Source organism: Zalophus californianus, chromosome 9 (genome assembly GCF_009762305.2).
Source record: "Zalophus californianus isolate mZalCal1 chromosome 9, mZalCal1.pri.v2, whole genome shotgun sequence".
Taxonomy (NCBI): Eukaryota; Metazoa; Chordata; class Mammalia; order Carnivora; family Otariidae; genus Zalophus; species Zalophus californianus.
In genome coordinates, this window is record NC_045603.1 from 11,568,232 (window position 1) to 11,590,441 (window position 22,210).

The 22,210-nt window shown below is 50.3% G+C and overlaps 1 protein-coding gene across 2 annotated transcripts; it reads left to right on the plus strand.

Annotated features, from left to right (window-relative positions):
- Positions 1 to 8,078: 8,078 nt before the first annotated feature.
- EIF3D (eukaryotic translation initiation factor 3 subunit D) lies at positions 8,079 to 21,913 on the plus strand. Of its 2 annotated transcripts, none has more exons than XM_027595026.2 (15): positions 8,079 to 8,251; positions 10,609 to 10,741; positions 11,040 to 11,085; positions 12,154 to 12,290; positions 12,797 to 12,882; positions 13,462 to 13,534; positions 14,468 to 14,580; positions 15,298 to 15,430; positions 15,958 to 16,105; positions 16,877 to 17,007; positions 17,716 to 17,801; positions 17,882 to 18,011; positions 20,683 to 20,825; positions 20,998 to 21,281; positions 21,765 to 21,913. In XM_027595026.2, the coding sequence occupies exons 2-15, from the start codon at positions 10,619 to 10,621 to the stop codon at positions 21,776 to 21,778; spliced, it is 1,647 nt and encodes a 548-aa protein (XP_027450827.1). In that variant the 5' UTR covers positions 8,079 to 8,251; positions 10,609 to 10,618; the 3' UTR covers positions 21,779 to 21,913. The 2 variants fall into 2 exon arrangements, with proteins under 2 accessions (XP_027450827.1, XP_027450829.1); XM_027595028.2 differs by lacking the exon at positions 8,079 to 8,251 and adding an exon at positions 8,771 to 8,789.
- Positions 21,914 to 22,210: the final 297 nt, after the last annotated feature.

Consider the following 22,210-nt stretch of genomic DNA (forward strand, 5'->3'; position numbering starts at 1 on the left):
GCAGCTTTCCCTTGATAAACCATGACCACACACCAGGCCTCCTCCCAGCCAGATTCCCTCAGAAACTCTTAAGTCACACATTTGCTGGCAATCAACTGGTGCCTTTTAGAAAAGGCCAGTTTGGGGTGCCTGGGTGGTACAGTAGGTTGAGGGTCTGACTCTTGGTTTCGGCTTGGGCTGTGATCTCAGGGTCATGGGATCGTGCCCCATGTAGGGCTCTGCGCTCAGTGTGAAGCCTGCTTGGGACTCTCCCTCTCCCTCTGCCCCTCCTCACTGAGCACTTGCTCTCGCGCTCTCTCTCAAAACAAATAAATAAATCTCACAAAAAGAAAAGGAAAGGAAAGGAAAGGCAAGGCAAGGCAAGGCAAGGCAAGGCAAGGCAAGAAAAAAGAAAAAAGGAAAAGACCAGTTTACATCTGTGGCAGATTTTAAGCTCCTAAAATGGTCATGACAACACCTCTCACTCCACATGCTCTTCCAGAACCTTGTGCCTATGACAGGCAGGCCTGTGACTCGCTGGCAACCAACAGAAGGGGTGGACTTCTGAGACTAGGTTGTAGAAGGCCACCCAGCTTTCAACCTCCTAGCCAGAATACTTGCTCTGGAAATCTTCAGCCCCCATGTATGTAGTCTGACTGCCCTGAGGCCGCCACATTGTGAGAAAGCCCAGCTCTCTGTGTGGACTCCCCCCATGGTGAGACTCCAAGACCAAACAGAGACAGAGAGAAAGAGAAGGGCCTAGCCAGCCTCCAACTACTCCAGCTCCACCCACATCCAACTAATATAGCCCGGGAGACCCCAGGCTAGAACCAGCCAACCCTTCCCAAATTCCTGACCCACAGAAACCAACAGAGATGATAAAAGGATTATTGTTGTTTTAAGCTGCCACATTTTGGAGGGATGTGTTACACAGCAGTAGATAACCAGAACAGAGGGCAATTTTATTTCCCTCCTGCCTAGGGTGACCAAACTCCCAGTTTGCATGGAACCATCCCAATTTATACCTTTTGTCTGGTATAATTTCTTTCACGTTTTTTAAAAGATTTTATTTATTTGAGAGAGAGAGAACATGGGGGGGGGGAATAGAGGGCGAGGGAGAAGCAGGCTCCCCAAGGAGCAGGGAGCCCAGAACGGGACATGATCCCAGGACCCTGGGATCATGACCTGAGCCAAAGGCAGACACTTAACCAGCTGAGCCACCCAGGCGCTCCATCTGGTATAGTTTTTGATAGTGACCCCTTTGTCTCCCAAAAGGACCCCAAAATGGATGGCAAATTATATGGCCAGGTTCTCAAGCACACCACAGATCCTGACAACTCTTTGCCTTACAATCTAGAATAATCAAAATACACGCGATGCCTCATGTGTAGGCAGCGTTCAAGGAATATGCTTGCTTTCTTGTCCCTTCCCTGTCTCTCCATTTTGTTCTGTCTGGATGCTCAGCAGTTTTACCAAGGGATGTCTTCAGGAGCAGCCCCCTCAAAAGCTCCAGAGTGCCTTCCCCCAGTAAATGGACCTCAGGGAAAATGGGGCATCGCCATGCAACGCAGCTTCAAGACAAGCCCAGGGCTTCCCCTTTTCACCAGATTCCTGTCACTGAGCCCCTCCCGTGGGGAAATTCTGGAGCTGCCACCGATATTCAGGATAGGAAGGGTCTGAGTAAATTAGAGATAGCAGAGGCAAGAGACAGAGGAGGGGAGTGAGAAAGAGAACCTTCCAAATCTCAGGAAAGGCCTTCCCCACCACCCTGTAAGGAATGGAAGATACTGAATCCACAAAACTGCTCTCAAATCCTGGCTCAGCTATTACTCACTGGACCAAGGACCCAATTGGCCTGAGCCTTCTCCCCACCCACATTAATGGGAGGGTTGATGCCTGTCTCAGAGAACTCTGAGAAAGAATCAAAGAGATGATTAATGATATAAAGCGCGAACACATGGTCTGGCATATAGTAAGCACTCAAAAATGCTACTTCCCTTTTGAAGGTATTGGAGGTTCCTATTAGAAAATGCCTTTGCCTTATCTGGCAGGGACAGGCCAGGACAGAACAGCACAAGAGGCTGGTCAGAAAACAGGAATAATGGTGCCTCTCATTTCTAGACATGACAGGAGGGGATGTATATGGAGGGCCTGGCAGTCACGTATGGCTTTCCCTTTTTCAGTTTAGAAATTGCTTTGCAGTCACTGACTTGGCTAGACTGGGAGCTATTTGAAGACAAGAATCTCACTATCAATCATTATATACACAGGGTCCTGCTGCAAAGGGGTGGCTCTTAGTGATACCCACTGAATGAATGATTGCAGACCAATTTCGATCCTCTAATCCATTGACTTAGTCAACCAATACTAACTGGGCACCTACTTTATGTCAAGCACTGTTCTAGCAACTGGGAATACAAGCCCTATCTCCACCCTCTCAGGGTGCTCCATGTGATGGAAGAGACACGCAGATCAAATAGGTACACACATAATCATTTAATTACCATTGCCACAAGCGTTCAGAAGGGGAAGCACAGGGAGCAGGAAGGAAGGTGTCCCCAACGAAGTGACATTTGACCAAGAGCTGAAAACTCGTCAAGGAACAGAGATGCCTTCCAGGCAGAGATGATAGCTTTTGGGGAGACCCTGAGGAAGGAATGGCAGAATGCAGGCACTGGAAAGAATGCGGGCCAGTTAAGCTCAATGAAGATGCCCAAGCCAGCAGCTGAGAAGGAGCTCATCCGCCCTGGCACTGAGCAGGCTCCACAAAGATGATGGTGCCTGGATGTTGCCAGAGAGGTTAGAGGGGAAAGAATGTGTTCATGTGGGGGGGGGGGGGGAGTGTAGAGAAGGAAGTTAAGAAGTCCCCAAAAAGGAGGGGAAAAACCAAGTAAGAATCAGAGACCCCAGAGGAAGGGAGAAGAGTAATTCCAGAAGTGGCCATTTTGTTAGAATTCTGACAAAGTAGAAGGCGTGGGCAAATGAGGCCCAAGTGGCACTTGAGGTGACACCAAGAAATAGACAAAGGAACCAGACATGTTTACCAAAAAGAAGTCCAAAGAGGGTAGAGTGGCATCAGAGAATGAGCTCCCCAGCACTGGACACATCCAAGCAGATGTAAGCGGCTCCCAGGCTCTTCCCTGCTCGCTCCCTCTTAACCTCCAGGCTCTGCTCAAATGTCACCTCCCCAGATGGGCCTCCTTAAACTCTGCCCTTATAAGTGTGGCACCCAGACCATTCTCTAACACAGAGCCCTGGTGCAGCATCGTTACCTCCTTGTCACATCTCTATACGCTGCCCAGTGTCTACCTTCCCCCCACTTAAAAGTACCCTCCTTGGGGCGCCCGGGTGGCTCAGTCGTTCAGCGTCTGCCTTCGGCTCGGGTCGTGATCCCAGGGTCCTGGGATCGAGCCCCGCATCGGGCTCCCTGCTCTGCGGGAGGCCTGCTTCTCCCTCTCCCACTCCCCCTGCTTGTGTTCCCTCTCTTGCTGTGTTTCTCTCTGTCAAATAAATAAATAAAATCTTAAAAAAAAAAAAAAGCACCCTCCTTGAGGGCAAGACCTTCACCCACTCTGCTCCCTGCTGCATCCTACACCTAGCCTATACCAGGCACATGGAAGGTGCTCCACAATGTGTCTGTGGAATGAGGAAATAAAATCCCAGCTCTGCCTCTCACTGGCTGTGTGACCTCGTGTTAGAGACTGTACCTCTCTGAGCCTCATTCTACCAACTGTAAAATTTGTATTAAAATATGATTGCCATGAGCTTCAGATGAAATTAGGGACCTTGTCGGGCACCTGGGTGGCTCAGTTGGTTAAGCGACTGCCTTCGGCCCAGGTCATGATCCTGGAGTCCCGGGATCGAGTCCCACATCAGGCTCCCTGCTGAGCAGGGAGTCTGCTTCTCCCTTTGACCCTCTTCCCTCTCATGCTCTCTATCTCCCATTCTCTCTCTCTCAAATAAATAAATAAAATCTTTAAAAAAAAAAGGAAAAAGAAATTAGGGACCTTGTCACTTCTAAATTGCGATGCTACTATTAGCCATTGTTGGTAATAATGAAAAAATTCGTCACTCAATCACCCAAAGGCAGTGTTTGTGCCTCTCCAAAGTGGGAAGACAGTGTGAAATCTTTGGAGAAATGGGGATCTGCCCTCAAACCTGCATTTTTCTGGCAACAATGTTAAAGTTTTTATTTTACAGCCTCTGAAAGCAGGATCCAGGGGTCCTGGATTCATTAAGCATTTCCTGGGCACGCTCTGTGTGCCAGGTCCTGTGCAGGGCCATGAGGTCTCCTCATGAAACAATGCAGCCACATGGTAGAGGAACGCGGGGTCTGGAGTACCAGAAGTGGGGGACACTGGTACCAGAGACAGACACAGCAACAGAGGGCTCCACCAAGTACTGCAGACACACAGAAGAAAGGACCTGTCCGCAGAGATCCTCACACGCCCAACAGACATTTTCCAAGCACCAACTGTGTGCTAATTCTAGGTGCCGGCAATCCTACAGTGGACAAGCTATGTAAGATCCCACCTCTCCTGAGGCTTCCATTTCTCCTAAGGAGATAAAAAACCAAACAAATAATTTTTTACAAGACAAATGTTAGTCATCCAGTAAAACATCAACAGAGAAGCAAAAGAAGCAGGAGCTGGGTGGCATCCTGAGTTCGAGACCCCAGCTTCTCTGCACCGTTCAGCCTAGAGCACTCCTCCATATCTCCATCTGGAAAATGGGAAGACTAGTAGGCTCGACCTCACACAGCTGTGGTGAGAATTAAATGACTTCATGTAAATCCCCGGAGGAGTGCCAGGCCCCTGGTGGGGAGAAAGTAAAGGGCGTGAGGCTCCTCAGAGGGGTGGTCAGGAAATGTTTGTTTGATGAAAATACGAGTGCGTGAAGATCTAGAGGAAATGCATTCGGGGCACCAGAGGACCGCAGGTAAAGAGGTCTCCGGGCAGTAATGAACCTGGGTAGGACCCAGAAAGAGAATCCTGCCAGTGAGAAGCTGCCATTTTGAAATTTGCAGGCCACAGAACAGAGTGCAGGATTTTATTCCCAGGCTGGAGGAGAGCTGCTAAACTGTTCTGAGGTGGGAAGACGGGAGATCGGGCGCACTCTGATTTAATGTAAAGGAGGGTCATCCCAGCTGCATGGAGACAGGGGGATAGACAGAGAGAGAAGCAGCAGGGGTGTCAGTTGAGAGGAGGAACAAAAGCAAGAGCTCCCACCCAAGGCCAGAGACTCACTACTGAGAATGAGACAGGACACTCCAAATCCTTCTCCATCTGGGGAGATGTCTGGGCCAAAATATGGGAAAGATGATTAAACTCTGACACAAGGGAGAGACAGCAGCAGATGGCCTGTGAACCCACAGCAAAAAAAAAAGAAGAAGAAGAAGAAAAGAAAAAAGACATGATCTAAGCAATTGAGCAAAAATACATTTCCCCTTACATTTTGGAACACGCTACAGTTAATATTGATCTTAATTACACTAACGTTAATCGAGTGCTCATTTATGTGCCCAGGGTAATGTGCTAAATTTATTTTCTCATTCAATTCTCTTAAAACCCCTATGCCTTCATTCAACAATTCAATAAATATGTATTACTGGCACCCCTCTAGGTGAGACAGACAAAGCCTCTACTCTTAGGGAGTTTATACTCTAGAGGCAGAGACAGAACCTAAACAAGGAAGCAGAAAAATATTTCAGAGCATGATGAGAACTATGAAGAATACGAAGCAGGGTAAGGGGGCGAGGAGGGTTGCAGGGAGTAGCAGCGTCTTTAGGAAAGGTGGTCAGAGATCTCATGGAGGAGATAACTCTTGGAACAGAGGTGTAAATGATGAGACCAAGCCAGCCATGGTTAAATCCGGTAAAGAGTGTTCCACGCAGAAGTCACAGCAAGTGCAGAGGCCCTGCTGAGCTAGATATGAAGTTGATGTACTTGAGGCTTAGAAAAAAGATCATGGTAGCTACAGCAGAGCGAGTAGAGAAAGGCAGGATACAGGGGTGCCGGGGTTGTGTAGATGGTTAAGCATCTGACTCTTGATTTCAGCTCAGGTTGTGATCTCGTGGTCGTGAGATCGAGCCCCGTGTGTGGGGCTCCACACTCAGTGGGGAGTCTGCTTGAGAGTCTCTCTCCCTCTGCCCCCACCCCTGCTGTGCTCACTCTCCCTCTCTAAACAAATTTAAAAAAAAGAAAAGTCAGGATATAAAGTTGAAAGGTAGTTAGGGACCAGACAGGCCACAGGAAGACATTCATGTTTCACTCTACGCACATAATAGGAAGCTGCTAGAAGACTGTGAACAGATTGCTTTGGGTACCAGTGGAGAAGGAACCCTAGAGAAGCAAGAGTGGACACTGGGAGTCCAAGCAGGAGGCTGGATATGGTGGAGGAAAGTGGTAGCATTCAAGGTGTATTTTGAAAGTTGGGATGCCTGGGTGGCTCAGTTGGTTAAGCGCCTGCCTTCGGCTCAGGTCATGATCCCAGAGTCCTGGGATCGAGTCCCATCGGGCTCTGTGCTCTTCATGGAATCTGCTTCTTGCTCTGCCTGCTGCTCCCCCTGCTTGGCTCTCTCTCGCTCTCTGATAAATATTTTTTTTAAAAAAGGCATATTTTGAGAGTAGAGCAAGGAACACTGGGTAAAGGATTGAATGTGGAAATGTGGGAAAGGGAAAGGGAAGTATCCATGATTAACTACAAGGCTTTGCACTGAGCACCATTAACTGGGTGCCATCAGCAAAAATTAGGAAAACTGGGAACATGAGCAGGTTGGGAGAAAATTTATGGAAACAAATGCACCTATTAACATTTTTTTTCTAAATAAAGATTTTATTTATGAATTTGACAGAGAGAGCACAAGCAGGTGGAGCTACAGAGGGAGAGTGAGCAGATTCCCCACTGAGCAGGGAGCCCAGAAGGCTCCATCCCAGGACCCCGAGATCATGACCTGAGCCGAAGGCAGACGCCTAACCGCTGAACCACCCCCTACCCCCTAGGGCGGCCCCCCATTAATATTTTCATGTCACAGATAAGTAAGCAGCTTGAAGAGAAATCAAATAACCTGTCCAAGTTCACACAACTGGTAAGTGGAATTACTATTTTCACATGAATTTATTTTTACCTTCATAGTGCTCAATTATCATCATCTCCAATTTACAGATAAGGAAACTAAGGCCCAGAGATGTGAAGCTTACACAGCTAGCAAGTGGCAGAGCTGAGCAGATATCAGATCTAACAGATTTATTTTCCAATAAAGGAGTCACGCGGGGAGACTGATAAGGAATCCTAGCAGACCAGATAGAAAAGAATCTGCAGTCTGAATAAAAACACATCCTCAAATTCTGTTTCTATGTTTTGAAATCCCCGAATATGATTCCAGGACAAATTCCAGAGGCCAACAGTTGCAGAAAGGACAGCACCGTTGTCCTTTGTAGCAAAGTGGTTCCCGAGTCGCCACTTCAGAATCACAATCGCTAACACGCAGATTCCAGGCCTCCAGCTTAGACGTAGCTGAGTAACAGTCAATGGAAGTGAGACCCGGAGTCTCCATTCCACACATTAGCGCTCCAGAAATCTTCGTCGTACGACAAAGCTTGAGAACCGTGTAAGTGTGGTTGGAATCCTGGCAGCTACCCCCTACACTCGCGATCGGATTTACTTAGGATACCTTAGCCCTCCGGGCCTCAGTTTCCGAAACTAAAAGAGGGGGCGGGGGCGGGGGGTGGAGGGGGGCCAGGAGGGACGAATGGTAACCGTAAACTCGGCCCCGGACCGTCAACCTGCCCCCAGCTGTGAGACCCGAGCCACACGATTGGCCAGAGAAGGCGGTCACTCTGCGATACAGAGTGGCCGAAGCTTCCGTGAAGCGCTACGGGACACAGACCATCACCACTCCCCGCCTCCAGCTTCCAGTGCACCCCCGCCACGTTTCAAAAATTCGGGACGCCCTCTGGGGGCGTCGCCGGATGCGCCCGTGACGTAACTGTAACACACCTCCGGCGTTTGGGCTCCTTGGAGACCGCGAAGACGTCTCGCAAAGATCGGTGACGAACTTCCGGGTGTGCCGTCGCTTTACGACTCGTGCGTTCTGCCGTTGATTCCGGAGGAAGCTAGAGGGCAGTTTACGACAGCGCCGATTGTGTTTACGGCGCCGGCCGGTGCGCGCGCATCTTTCCTTCTCTTTCCCTCTTCCTCGGAGGGCAGCCAGGTGCGCGGTCTCCGGCCCGGAGCATCTCTCGCCATCCGGGCCCGGCAGAGGCCTTTACAGGTGAGTGGAATGTTCCGTAGGGTTCGGTGGATCTCTGGAACCGGCTTGGGCTGGGCTCGGCCTTCGGAGCCCTCCCGGAAGAGACCTCCCGTACGGGACCTCCCGTACGTCTCCGGCCGTCCCCGCTGGGCGGGGCAGGAATCCGCCTTCTGGGACCCCAGGCCGCATACTCTTAGGGCTGCAGGGCACAGCCTTGTGGGTGAGGTCCCCTGGCCTTAGACTCCGCTTTTTGGCCACGGGCTGAGCGACTTTGATAGTATCTCGTAACCCAGTTGGGTCTCAGGGTCTTCCAAGTGGCCAGAAGCTCCCAGAGTTTCTGTGAAGGAGGTATGGGGGGGTTCCAAACTGAGCAGTGTTCGACCCTGCCCTGAGGAGTTCACAGTCCAAAGGTTTTCTTCCCTTTTCTGTGAAATGGAGGGCTGTGGTGGCACAGGTTTGATCTCTGATCTGAAACTCCTCTCCGGAACTGATGGCATCCGATCTGTAGTGGCCGCGATGATCTACACAACACCGTGCCCCGTCAGCCACAGGGCCCCTTGTGAGTGCCCCACCCTGCCCCTGTCGCCGGTACAGCTGTCGTTCTGATGCAACTGACAGGCTGTTTCTGCTTCTGGTTCCATTCTTCTCTTATTTTACACATGTTGAAGCCAGGGGACGTCCTCCCACCTGCTGGAGAAGTGCATGCCAGGCCTTAGGTCTGTTTCCTTCTTGAACTGTGGCAGAACGACTAGATTTTTTTTTTTTTTTTTTACACGTTTTGAAATACTGGTACTGGGTTACTAGGTACGGTCTACAACCCCATTTGTTTTCGGGCTCCTGCCGAGCTATCACATAATGGGAAGAGTGCTGGACTTAAGGCAGACAACCCTGGAAATCAACTCTGTTGAAACGGTGGGCAGATCAACAGCTTAATTGGCCGAGTTGCAAATTTTTAATCTCTCAAATGGGGGTGTGGGGGAGTTAGTACTGTTAACTTATTCAGCCCAGTGTCTGACACACTGTAAATACTCATTTTAATGAGAGTTGTCTTGAAGCTGCCACTCCTTGTCTCAGGCCTCTTCCTGTAGTATAGCTTAAGTTTAGAGTCGGAGGATGAAGCTCTCAGGTGCGTTCCCTGTTGCTGTCACCCCGGTGTCACCTCTGTAGGAAGCTTGAATCTCTTCCCTGTCATGGGACACTGAGAAGAACTTCCCACGATCACTATGCCTGTGCGCTTTGATTACTCTTCAGGCTCCAGAAATATTTGTGCAATGAATTTTCCTCTGGGAACTCACCTGAGGATTACGGTGGATGATAAGTGCATAGGTTTTTGATAGGAACTGTCAGGCAAAGATCTGCTTGAGCATCACACAGAATATGGATTCCAGCCAGACTGCTTTGGTTCAGATTTTTTCATCAACTAGTGTTGCAAATTTGAACAATTTCTTAGCTTCTCTGTGCTTCGGTTTTCTGATCTGAAAAGTGGGGATGATACTAGAAGCTACCTCAGGATTGTTGGGGGCATCACTGAGTTTATGCAGGGAAAACACTAAGAACAGTAACTGGTACTTATAATCAAACATGTGACATACAGCCACTTTTATGGCCTAAGGTTTATGGTAACCTCAGCTTTCTGACAGGCTTTTTGCTTGGCTCTGTGTGCACTTGTTCTGCATAAGGATTTGCATTGATGACAGAAAATCAGAAGAACAAGAAAGAAAAGTTAAATATCAGACTATGTTTACGGACTCCTTTCTTTTCTCAGCACCCCACGTATAAATGCATTTTTGCAAGTCCCAGTTGTAATTGTGTGGTATCCTACAATGGAAGCATTTTCATATGTGTAACTACCAAGTCTTTTGCAATGATCTTGTGCTATGAATTAAATAAGGGTCTTACTCATTTTACAGATGAAAAGACAAACTTGGGGAAGCTATGAATTGTATGCCTTGGTGAAGGTGTTTTTGAGAACTAGAACATGGTTATTACACTTAAGAAAAGGTTTCATTCTATCAAGCCTGAGATGCCACTGAGTTTAAGAAGCACACTATGTTATGTAGCACTAAGAAATACAGACAGCCAATCAAGCATAAGGGGCAGACTCATTTCAAAGACGTTATAGTGAGAAAAGTGGGTGTCACAGAATCAGTGCAATACGGTAAATCAGTTTTGTTAGTGGTCTTCCAAGTTTTAAGTATTCACAGTATAATCTACGAGGAAACAGATTGAGTTAGTAGGAGCTCAACAGTTGAGTGTTCCATTTTGTGTGTTGCCTTTTGAATTTTATCGTTATTATGTCTTAGCTTATCTCAGTGGAAGGCTGTTTGTACTCGGAGGCCTTTCTTCATGAAGCTACTCACATTATTTGTGTTTTTAAGGTTTTAGAAGATGGCAAAGTTCATGACCCCCGTGATCCAGGACAACCCCTCAGGCTGGGGTCCCTGTGCGGTGCCCGAGCAGTTTCGGGATATGCCCTACCAGCCGTTTAGCAAAGGAGATCGGCTAGGAAAGGTACTTGCCTGTTGGTGAGAGTGAATCTTTTAAACTGTGGCTGCTACCCTCCATTAGTTCATTCCAAGTTCATTCTCTCAAAAACGTAACTCCTGTGGTCCTTATAGGGACACCAGCTGGGGAAGGCTATAACGTCTGGGTACTTCCATTAGTCCTAGGAGAGCTGGGCACTTACAAAGGCCTTGTGAGCCAGTCCTTCTTACGTTTTCCCCAGACTGCGTCTTCACTTACGGGGGTTTCTGGGTCAGCAGAGACGTGTCTGACCTGTGTTCCCTTTCTTCTCTTGTTGCTCTCACAGGTTGCAGACTGGACGGGTGCCACGTACCAAGATAAGAGGTACACGAGTAAGTGTTCAACTGACTGCCCAGACCAGGGCCTTGGGAGGATTGTTACTTTTTCTAGTAACCTCCCACCAAAAGCGTTCTAGAACAGGAACAAAACAGTAATGATAATTCATAGTTTTTAGGGGCATAGTCTGAACTGTAGACAGTTTGGGGTTTTTTTCTTTTTTATGGCCCCAAAACTTAGACTGTTCTTTAAATTGGTTTAATCTGTTATAGTGGGATTTTTTTTTTCCCTCCCACTTTTAGGGAGCCACGAACCTTTTCATAGATCCGTTGATTCCCATTTTGCACACTCCAGTACCTGGGATTTACTGAACCTGGGAAGCCAAATCAGTGGACTCCAGATTTATGACCCCAGATTTTAAGATCTTGATACAGTAAATGGGTTGGGTTTTTTTCTGTGCCAGTTGAGATTGTTAGAAGTGACTCCTTGGAATACTAAGTTAAGATTATCTTAGGCAGGACGCCTGGGTGGCTCAGTCAGGCGTCTGCCTTCAGCTCAGGTCATGATCCCAGGGTCCTGGGATCAGGTCCCACATTGGGCTCCTTGCTCAGTGGGGAGCCTGCTTCTCCCTCTGCCTGCCACCCCACCTGCTTGTGCTCGCTCTCTCGCTCTGACAAATAAATAAAATCTTAAAAAAAAAAAAAAGATTATCTGAGGCTGAGGCCAGCAGTAAAGTATATCATAACCCATTAGACATGTCTGCCTTGGGTGATGATTACGCATTTGCATAATGCGTGTCCCATGTTTGCCCTTTCTGGGAGAGTAAATCTTAACTCCTGTTCTTATAGAATAAGGCAGGGTGTGAAATGGGCTTGAGGTCCTCAGACGCAAGATGTCTTGACTTAGTTCTTTAGATCAGAGCCATTCGAACTTGAATGTGCACATGAATCACCTGGGGATTTTCTTAAAATGGTGATTCTGATTTAAGGGGTCTGGGATGAGTCCGTCAGCGTGCACTTCTGCTAAGGGTCCCGAGAATACCCTTTAAATAGCAGGGCTTTAGACCAGCACGTGTGTAAAGTCTGTAGGTAGTAGCTGTTACACCCCACTGCCTTTGCTTGCAGATAAATACTCTTCTCAGTTCGGAGGTGGAAGTCAGTATGCTTATTTCCACGAGGAGGACGAAACTAGTTTCCAGCTGGTGGACACAGCACGCACACAGAAGACCGCCTACCAGCGGAATCGGATGCGATTCGCACAGGTAGGCCAAGAGCCAGCAATCTGACCATCTTGGGGCCATTACCATTGGCTGCCACCTGCTAAAAATGCTACCTTGTGTGTACTGAAGAAAGTTGATTTTCATAGGTCTTCCAGTGACTTCCAAGTAGCTGACCAGTGAGACACCATGCTAAAGTAAACTTTACTGGGTCCAGAGATGGGTTTAAATAGTTCAGGTTTTTGTGGTAGGCTAGGACGTCATGTCTCTGTGCCACTCAGAGGGGGTGTTTGCGTCAGGTAAAAAGGTGCCTGTTGCCTCATTTGATTGCTGTGTGCAGGCTTTATTAAGTAGATGGTCCGGTCAGGCTGCACCTTATTCTACATAAAGAGGCAAACTGCACCTCTAATAAGAGCCCGTAAACCTGCTTCAATAAAAAAATGTGTGAATGTATGTCTACGCGAATTCCAAGTAAAGACCTCCCATGAAGCTCTGCCTGTTGTTCGTCAGATCCCCAGGATTTTAACATGGGTGTTTTTCTTAATTCCCAGCGGAACCTCCGCAGAGACAAAGATCGACGGAACATGTTGCAATTCAACCTGCAGACCCTGCCTAAGAGTGCCAAGCAGAAAGAGAGGTGAGGTCTCCTGTCCTGGAACGAGTTACTTTTCCAGGACTGAGCGTACTCTGAAATCACTGGGCCAGAGCAGGAGGATGGTTGTCTTCCCCAGCATTACAAACAAAAACAAAAACCTTCCAGATGGCAGTGAAGCCACTATTTGAGCCTGCCGTCATTCTCTGAGGGCCACCACTGGCAGATCGCAAGGTACTTGGCAGTGGCCGTGCACTGGCAGGAAACAAGGGCAGATAAGAAGAGCCCTGGGGCTTCCCTCTGCTCGGTTCTGCCGGGGCCTCCTTCCCAGGGGGCCCTGGGAGCTGGGTCAGGCAGCAGCCGCCCTGCCCAGGCTGGGGCTGCCACTGACCTCTCCAGAGGGGGAGTGAAACCCACCTGGTCGGTGTTGGGGGGCAGTGTGCCTCTTGAAGCACCTGAGTATGCACTCTTGGTCTGCTCTTTTTCACAAAGCCCCTGTTTTCTTAGTTCTGAGAAATCAGTGGTGATGTTGCGGTTTAGCAGAAGAGGATGGCAGCTTCTACCTTTCCAAAAGCCATGGACTTAAGGATCTGCGCCAAAAGCACAATCTTCTTGTCTTTCTAGAGAGCGCATACGACTGCAGAAAAAGTTTCAGAAACAATTCGGAGTGAGGCAGAAGTGGGACCAAAAGTCACAGGTAGTGTATCCACACCAGACTTCTATCTAGAAATTCAGTGTTGTTTGTTTATTTGGTTTTATAAGCGCTTTATTGAAATAAAATTCACAAACCATACAACCCACCTATTTAAAGTGTACAGTTCAGTGGTTCTTGGTACATTCACGGATACGGGCCCGCGTTACCACAGCCAGTTCCAGAACATTCTCCTCCTTCTGAAAAGAACCCCATGCCCTTCATCAGTCAGCCCTTGTTCTCTCTCCCCAGCCCTCGGCTACTACCAGTCTCTTTTGTCTCTGGATTTGCCTCTTCTAGACGTTTCATATAAGCAGACTCCTACAACATGTGGGCTTTGTGCCTGGCTCCTTTCACTGAGCATGTTTTCACGGCTCATCCGCCTTGTGTGCATCAGTACCTCCTTATTGCCGAATCTGTTGTATGCATATACCAGGTGTTGTTACCTGTTCACTGGGACATGGACGTCTGGGTGGTTTCCACTTGCTGTTGTTAGGAAAAATGCTGCTGACAACGTTTGTGTGCAGGTGCTTGTGGGGACGCGAGAACGGAAGATGCGTGTAAGCAGGAGATAGGCTCGGGTGGCAGCAGTTAGGTTTTGCTGGATGCGATGCTTGCTGTGCTAACATCCTGTGAGAAATAAAAGAAGCTGCTAGAGCTCCTTTATAAAATACATATGTGTGAAAGAGCTGGTGTGCCCCGGGTGCCGATATCACCTAGGAGTAAAATTCCTGGTTGTTTTTGACCTTTTGACTCTTTCAGTCCTTTCCTAGATTGTAAACTCCAAAGAGTCAGGGATGCTTATTATAAAGCAGCCAGCGCATGGTAGATGTTCCAGAGAGATTTATTGACTAAAACCTCTTCACACTGTTAATCTGTCTTCTGCTTAGGTTACGTGTTGGTTCTAATTCTTTTCCCTCCACTGATTTTGCACTGCAGAAACCCCGAGACTCTTCAGTGGAGGTCCGTAGTGACTGGGAGGTGAAAGAGGAGATGGACTTTCCTCAGTTGATGAAGATGCGCTACTTGGAAGTATCAGAGCCCCAGGACATGTAAGTGGCGTCTTTGGCTACCTTCTGGCACGCGCTCGCGTATGGGCGAGCAGGTTGTGTAGCTCTTTCAGCAGAAAGAGAAAGACCGTAGTTGATCAGAAGCAAAGCTTTTCCTGACGTTACAAAGAGCTGTTTACCCCAAGTAGTAGACAGAAGTAAGTCAGTGGGGGCCAGAGTGCCAGGCCAGAAATCTTCGTACCTGGATGCCTCCGTAACTACCCGCATCCCTGTCTTGGCCCCAGTCTCCCTGTCATTAAAATGGGGAGTTTGAGTCGGTTGTGTTCACGCTTAGTGACAGGGACCTGAGTGAACTCTGAGAGCTTGTCTCTCCTGTTCTCGTCGGGGAAACCATCTCTTCTTTTATATGTTGGATTTCTAGATAAGACTTCAGATTCCGTGGCTTTTCCTTTTTTTTTTTTTTTTTTTTTTTTGAGATTTATTTATAAGGCAGAAAGAAAGAAAGCACATAAGCGGGGTTGGGGGAGGGGTTGGGCAGAAGGAGAGGGAGAGAATCTCAAGCAGACTCTGACTCCCTGCTGAAGGCAGAGCCTGATGTGGGGCCTGATCTCACCACCCTGAGAGTATGACCTGAGCTGAAATCAAGAGTCAGATGATGAGCCGACTGAGCCACCCAGGTGCCCCTCCATGGCTTCTTTTTTAAAAAAAAAAAACTGATCTTCCCGTTTCCTTTGCGTGTCTGCCCCACTCTTCCCTCAGCGAGTGTTGTGGGGCCCTGGAGTACTATGATAAAGCCTTCGACCGCATCACCACGAGGAGCGAGAAGCCGCTGCGGAGCATCAAGCGCATCTTCCACACCGTCACCACCACAGACGACCCTGTCATCCGAAAGGTGGGCCCCTGTGAGGAGTGCTGCCAGTTTCTATGGCCGAGTCCGCAGAAGGAACAGCACGCGGGCATATACGTGAATCATGTGGACCTCAGAAGCCCCTTTTTAGATAAGATGCTCCCGAACAGGTCAGGATTCGATGGGAATACAGGCACCTCGCTGGCTCCACCATAATGCTGGTGTTGAACGGAGCTGGACTCGAGTCCCATCTCTGCCATGCTTCCTGGCGCCACCTACTGAGGCCTTCTCTCCTCCCCTGTGCGGTGGGTAAATGTGCTTACCACAGCCACTGGGGTGAGGACGAGAGCATCACAAGGTGCCATCCTGGAATGTAGTGAGTGGTCGGAGAGCTGCCGCCCCTCGTGTGCCGGGGCAGTGCTGGCCAGCGGAAGCCTACGGACTCACCTTCAGACAGCTAGAGGCGCGCGTTCAGGAGGGCATGAAAGCTCCCTGCGGAGGAGCCCTCCGTGCAGATGGGCAGTTAGAGCTAAGCATATCCTCGTGTCTTTCTCTCTCTGTCCTCTTCGCAGCTGGCAAAAACTCAGGGGAATGTGTTTGCAACTGATGCCATTCTGGCCACACTGATGAGCTGCACCCGCTCTGTGTATTCCTGGGACATCGTTGTGCAGAGAGTTGGGTCCAAGCTCTTCTTTGACAAGAGGGACAACTCTGACTTTGGTAAGAAGCCTGTCTGGGAGCAGCACCAAGGTGTCGGGTGTTGTGTTGGTTCAGAGTGAGTCCCTGGTTCTAGAGAATAGGCAGTAAACGGTCTGTCTCCCCCGCAGGCATTGATAGCCATGGCTGCACCCTCCCAGCCTGCTCAGGGACCTGGAGAAGGGAAGGCCTGTTGCTGCAGTACCTCCTCAAGGCTTCCTGAGTTCTCCCGGGGCCCCAGTACTGTGCTCCCAAATGTTACTCCTTTGAATGGCGCTTTCCTGATTTCTGCCAATGCGCCCTACCACCTTTGACGTTTACTTCACGTTTTTCTTTAAATTAATGTCTTTTTTTCTTTACTAAAGTGTATTTATAAAGGGAAAACTACGTTTGCACACGTGTTTGATACACACAAACATGTATACACATGCCATCAAGGGAAACCAGGTCACTAAAACATAATAGCAGTGAGATCGAATGATAAAATTCCATATTTGAAGCTTAGGGCCTTTTCTTTGTTGAATCGCTAACAAAATCAGGCATTCTCTTGAGGAATCCAAAAAAAGATTGAAAGGGGATCAGTTTCTTACGATGTGCTTGAATTTAACATTAGAGAGGATCTGAAGTTACCCAGCAGCACTCCCCGCTTCCTCCCCTCTGCGCCCCACACTTGGGAGAGCCGGCTTGGCAGACGGTGGTTCTTTGAAGGATGGGCCTGTGCCCCTCCCTGCAGTGCCAGGCACATTGTCGATGGCTTGGTTTCGTGGGTGGGTGACCATGCCACTGCTTTTGCAGACCTCCTGACAGTGAGTGAGACCGCCAATGAGCCCCCGCAAGATGAAGGCAATTCCTTCAATTCGCCCCGCAACTTGGCCATGGAAGCGACCTACATCAACCACAACTTCTCCCAGCAGTGTTTGAGAATGGTGAGGTGGTGAGAGCCTCTGGGCACCAGTTTGTTTTGTCAACCTCTGTTTATGGAACATTTGCTCTGTGGTAGGCTCTGGGGTTGTGGCACTAAGCAGGGCTGTCAGAGAGGAGCTCCACGCTAGGGCCTTGAGGTCAGGCTGCCTGACTGAACCCTAGACCCCCCCCTTCAGAGCTCTGTGGTGTGCGGTACGTTTCTTCTCCGTGAGGTTAGAGTACTAAGAACACTCATCTCGGCCAGACAGGTTGTAGGGATTCCTTCAGCTCTTTGATAAATACGCTGTTTCGTACATACAAATAATACTGTTCAGGTGCTGGAGACCTAGCAGTGAGCAAAGTTTCGGAGGTCCTGAATTCATTCAGAGTTTCTGCTCTAGGAGGCTTCATTCGAATGGAGGAGGAAAGACAGTGAAGTAAATAAACGTATGTTGTAACAAGTGGCGGCATGTAGTCTAGGAAAATGAAACCGGGGGGGGGGGGGGGGGCGTGGCTGCTAATCCAGACACATGAAGCACACCGGTGGCACATGCAAGCACTCGGGATCTGTCGGGGTTCGTGCTCGAGGTCAGGAACGGTAAAGAGCCTCCCCCCACCCCCGAGGGCTGCAGGGAGCCGGCCAGGGCTGTAAACTAAGCTGAATGCAGGGCCTGGCCGATGGGCTCAGCCGAAAGTGCTCGCTGTCTCATGGCGCCTCTGTCTGTTGGCAGGGAAAGGAAAGGTACAACTTCCCCAACCCAAACCCGTTTGTGGAGGATGACATGGACAAGAACGAAGTCGCCTCTGTCGCCTACCGGTATGTCAGCCACCTGGATGGGGCGGCCTCCCTGAAAGCCAGGGTCTCCGGGGACCAAACAAGCTTCGTGTTCACTGCAGGTACCGCAGGTGGAAGCTTGGAGACGACATTGACCTTATTGTCCGTTGTGAGCACGACGGCGTCATGACCGGAGCCAATGGGGAAGTGTCCTTCATCAACATCAAGACACTCAACGAGTGGGATTCCAGGGTGAGGCATGCTTGGTCACCCTGTCCGTGGTTCCTGTGGGCCGTGCTGTCCCTGGCCAGCCTGGGTGAGCCTCGGTCTCAGTCCCCATTCATCACTTACACAGCTGCCGAGATTTTATTTATTTATTTATTTATTTTGCCTTCTGAGTTTCTCCTCCCCTTCTTTCTTCACTGAGAAAGAGATCGTGTGTGTAGAACGTGCTTAAGGCCTAAGAACTTTTCTGCTGCTTTCGCACGCAGGAACCGGAAGTAACTACCTTCTCACAGGACTTTCTCCCTCTGTTCCCCTCTGCCCTCCCGTGGGTTTCAGCTCTCTGCCGGTGTCTGGTTTTGATCTCTCATTGTCTGGGTTGGCAGGTGTCCTGTAAGCCCTGGAGCTCTTTTTTTTTTTTTGATCTGTTCTTTCGCTTAAGCAGCCACTACTTTCTCTCCAACCTTCTGATTTCTTCTTCCAACTCCTTCCCTTCTTGAACTCCGAGATCAGTGAAGATTTGGCTCTTCAGGAGGCCTCTTGAAAGAAATGGGCTTCCTTCATCTTTCCTCTGATGCTGATGCTCCTTGCTTGTTGGGCTGCTCCCCTCTCTGAAGCTGCCCCGGGCTTCTGTGCCTGACTCGGCTGCAGGGGGCAGTGCTCCCGGGCGCTGCTGCAGCGAATAAAGGGTCCTCCGTGGGAAGGACAGCTCAGGCGCACATGGAAAGGTATCTAGTGAGATGGAGTCTGTGGGCTGTTTTGCTCTGCCTTCATTAGAGCCTCGGGGAGAGCATTTACCGCAGCGGGTTCCCACTCCCCAGGCGTCCTTAGCCTCTGTCACCCGATGAAGGAGCACACCAGAGGCCTTGCTGCCAACTCAGCTCTGGGGCCAGTGGCTCTTCTCAGACTTTCCACTGGGCCTCCCATGGCTGCAGTGTGGCTTTGCCCTCTGTGCTGCTACCTGACTCTGGTCTCGCACGTTTCTCTTTGCTCCCTTCACTTGTGTTCTCTGCTGGCTCCCCTCGTTTTTGAGCTCCACTGGAGCCTTCTTTCAAGTCAGTCCCCTGCATGGCTCTTTTTACCACAGTTAATTCTGTATTCATTTTCTTTTGCTCCGTAGCAAATTAAAGGCTTAAAATGAATCTGAAGGTTCTGGAAGAAACTTCCAGGCTCATTCGAGTTAGCAGAGTTTCAGAGTTCCTTGCCATCGTGGGGCTGAGTGCCCCCGTTCTCATGCCAGCTGTCAGCTGGGGCTTCTCGGTTCCTCGAGGTCCCCCACATCTCTTGCCCGAGGGTCCCCTCCATCTTCAAATCCGCAACGGCACAGCAGATTCTTCTCGTGCTTCCAATCTCTCACTTCTCTATGTCTGGTTTACACCCAGATGTAAGAGACTCATGGTTAGGTAAGGCCCACGCAGATGGTCTCCCTGTGTTAAGGGACCTTAATTACATATGCAGAATGTCTTTGACATAGAAGGTGCGAAACCACGGGTGTGACCTTTCCTCACTGGCATGGGTTCCACCCACAGGAGGGTAAGAGTCGTCAGGGGTCATCTTAGAATTGTGCTTACTGCAGGCCTCAACCTTGAACTCTTAACAGTGATTCCTCAGAGCTGCTTGGACTCCCATCCCATTGTTTTTCTACTGAATTCCCTTTTCCCTCCTATGTGTCAGCTGTCTCTCTCCTCCCTTAGGCTCAGCCTCAAACACCTCCTCTCTCTCACCCCACCCCGCCCCCTGCCCCGTGTCCCCCCCCCATACTCTTCTGTTGTGCAGGTGGGTGTGGGCCATCTCCTCCCTCGATTCTGCTGTCATCACCCCAGTGGAGGACGCTGCTGATCATGCCTCTTACTGTGCATTTACCGGTCCCCTAACTGACCTTGGCACCGTCCTCCATCCCACCCTCCACTTGCTTGGTCTCTGCCAACTAACTGTCCCACACACTGCTCCCGTCGTGCAGCACAGCTGTGTGGAGAGGCTCTTGGCGCGCCACGGCAGACTCGCAAGAGTGGTTTTGAGGGAATCGTATCTGTCAAAACACTACCCCTGAATGGTTTGGGCCGAACCACTTAAGGAACTCTGGTGGGGGTTTTTTTGGCCTCTGGTTGCCATGAACCAAGATAATCTGAGACTCTCTGCTACGTCACCTTCAACCAGTCACTTTACTCTGGGTCCCAAGTTCCCACGTTCATGCACGAGGCGGTGGGAGAAGACGATCTCTTTGTTTGCACGTGTATATACGCAAGGTCAGGCCTTGGCCTCCCCTCTGCGGTCTCCACCCCCACCCAAGGCTGCCCCAGCCTGTGGCCTGTCTTTTCCCTGTGCCTCTCCCGGCACGCCACCGCCAGCCTCGGTCAGTGCCCCTCCCTGGGTGAGCCATTGCATTGCCTCCAGGGAGCCCTCCCTTCCCACACAGCACACAGTCAATGCTTGCCCCTGCCATTCATGTGGCACTTGTGTCACTGGGCACGCGTGGGTCCCGGTCTAGACTAGAGGAGTTACAGTTGGCTGGGTGCCCACTGCGCGGAGGGGGCCGTGTCTTTGCCGCCTTCCTGGTGACAGCCTTGCCTGTGATTTACCTGCGGACTCCCCCCTCTTCCGAACCAAGCCCACAAAGGAGTGCCTTCTCTGCTGGAGGAGGTCCCAGGCCTCAGGCAGTAGGGGCCCCCATTCACTCCTGGGCCCGGCTTGCCTCCCGCAGCACTGCAACGGCGTTGACTGGCGTCAGAAGCTGGACTCTCAGCGAGGGGCTGTCATTGCCACTGAGCTGAAGAACAACAGCTACAAGTTGGCCCGATGGACGTGCTGCGCTTTGCTGGCCGGATCGGAGTATCTCAAACTTGGGTGAGATTCGGGTCCGGAGGTCCTGAATTCATCTGCTGCAAGGAGGGGTCTGCGGGCTGGGCTCGCCTCTCCCCTCCCCCTTGGGAAGAACTGCTCCTTGGCACCAGGTGTTGCTGTGCCTCTGTGCGGGCCCACCCCCACCTTAAACGCCCCCCCTCCCCCCCCCCGCTAGTTACGTGTCCCGGTACCACGTGAAAGACTCCTCGCGCCACGTCATCCTGGGCACCCAGCAGTTCAAGCCCAATGAGTTTGCCAGCCAGATCAACCTGAGCGTGGAGAACGCCTGGGGCATCCTGCGCTGTGTCATCGACATCTGCATGAAGCTGGAGGAGGGCAAGTACCTCATCCTCAAGGACCCCAACAAGCAAGTCATCCGCGTCTACAGCCTGCCCGACGGCACGTTCAGCTCTGATGAGGACGATGAGGAGGAGGAGGAAGAGGAGGAGGAGGAGGAAGGTGTGTAGCAGGCCTCTTCCTGAAGTCTAGACTTAGCTGTAGGCTAGGGACCAAGCGCTGTAGCCACCCTTCTCTCCGGAGCCCTGGTGTGGAACTTCCTGAGAGTTCTCTGAGACTAGACTTTGGAGCAGCCTTCACTCTGGAGCCAGGAGCTGCTTCAAGCACCTTGAAATCATATGAGGGGCCCAGGGGGGAGACGGACCTTTTAGAGGCTAGGGTGAGGAAGAAGCATGGAGGGAAAGGCAGCGGAATGGCTAGCCCGTGGTCTGAAGGAGAAAAGATACTCTGGGCTAGTTACATGGGCCGCACACTGCCTCTTTGCTGCTTCATTCACCACCAGCTGGTGACTGAAGGGAATTCCGGTCAGCCCCTGTCAGCCCCATGACGACCCGAAAGGCTTACCTTCCGAGGGGAGCTGGTGAAAATCACAAGCACTTCACCAGTGTGACGTGGCTCCTTTCTCTAACGTTTTGTGTCTTTCAGAGGAAGAAACTTAAACCAGACGGTGATGTGAAGCTGGAGTTTGATTCCACTGAGCCTAGAAGGTCTTTGGATGCTCAGTGGCATGCTTGCCAGATTCTTGCTGTCTGAAGTTTGACGGTGGAATAAAGTATAACTATTTAGTCTCTTTCCTTCATCGTGTGCTTACGTTGATTGGCAGCCCCTCTTCCTTCCCCCAGTAGCTCTTGGGCAAGGGAGGGTGAGATACAGCCGTGTTCTATGTCCACATAGAATCAGGGCTCCTTTTTTTGTTCTTGAGCATTATTCATTTTACACTTCCTGTTAGAGGGTGAATGTCCTAGATGTTTTTGTTCTTGGAACCGCGTGACATGATCCTTTGCTGGGATGGCTGTAGGTTTTGAGGCACATTGTGGCGGTCCCCACAAGAGGTCCGTTTCTACTGGCAGGGGTGCCTGCTGGCTGTGTGC

Bases quoted from the DNA above. Each gene is read 5' to 3' on its own strand.
- EIF3D (XM_027595026.2), top strand. From the start codon at position 10,619: ATGGCAAAGTTCATGACCCCCGTGATCCAGGACAACCCCTCAGGCTGG. The intron at 17,802-17,881 runs GTATGTCAGCCA...TGTTCACTGCAG, and splicing joins GTCGCCTCTGTCGCCTACCG to GTACCGCAGGTGGAAGCTTG. The intron at 18,012-20,682 runs GTGAGGCATGCT...TGCCTCCCGCAG, and splicing joins TCAACGAGTGGGATTCCAGG to CACTGCAACGGCGTTGACTG.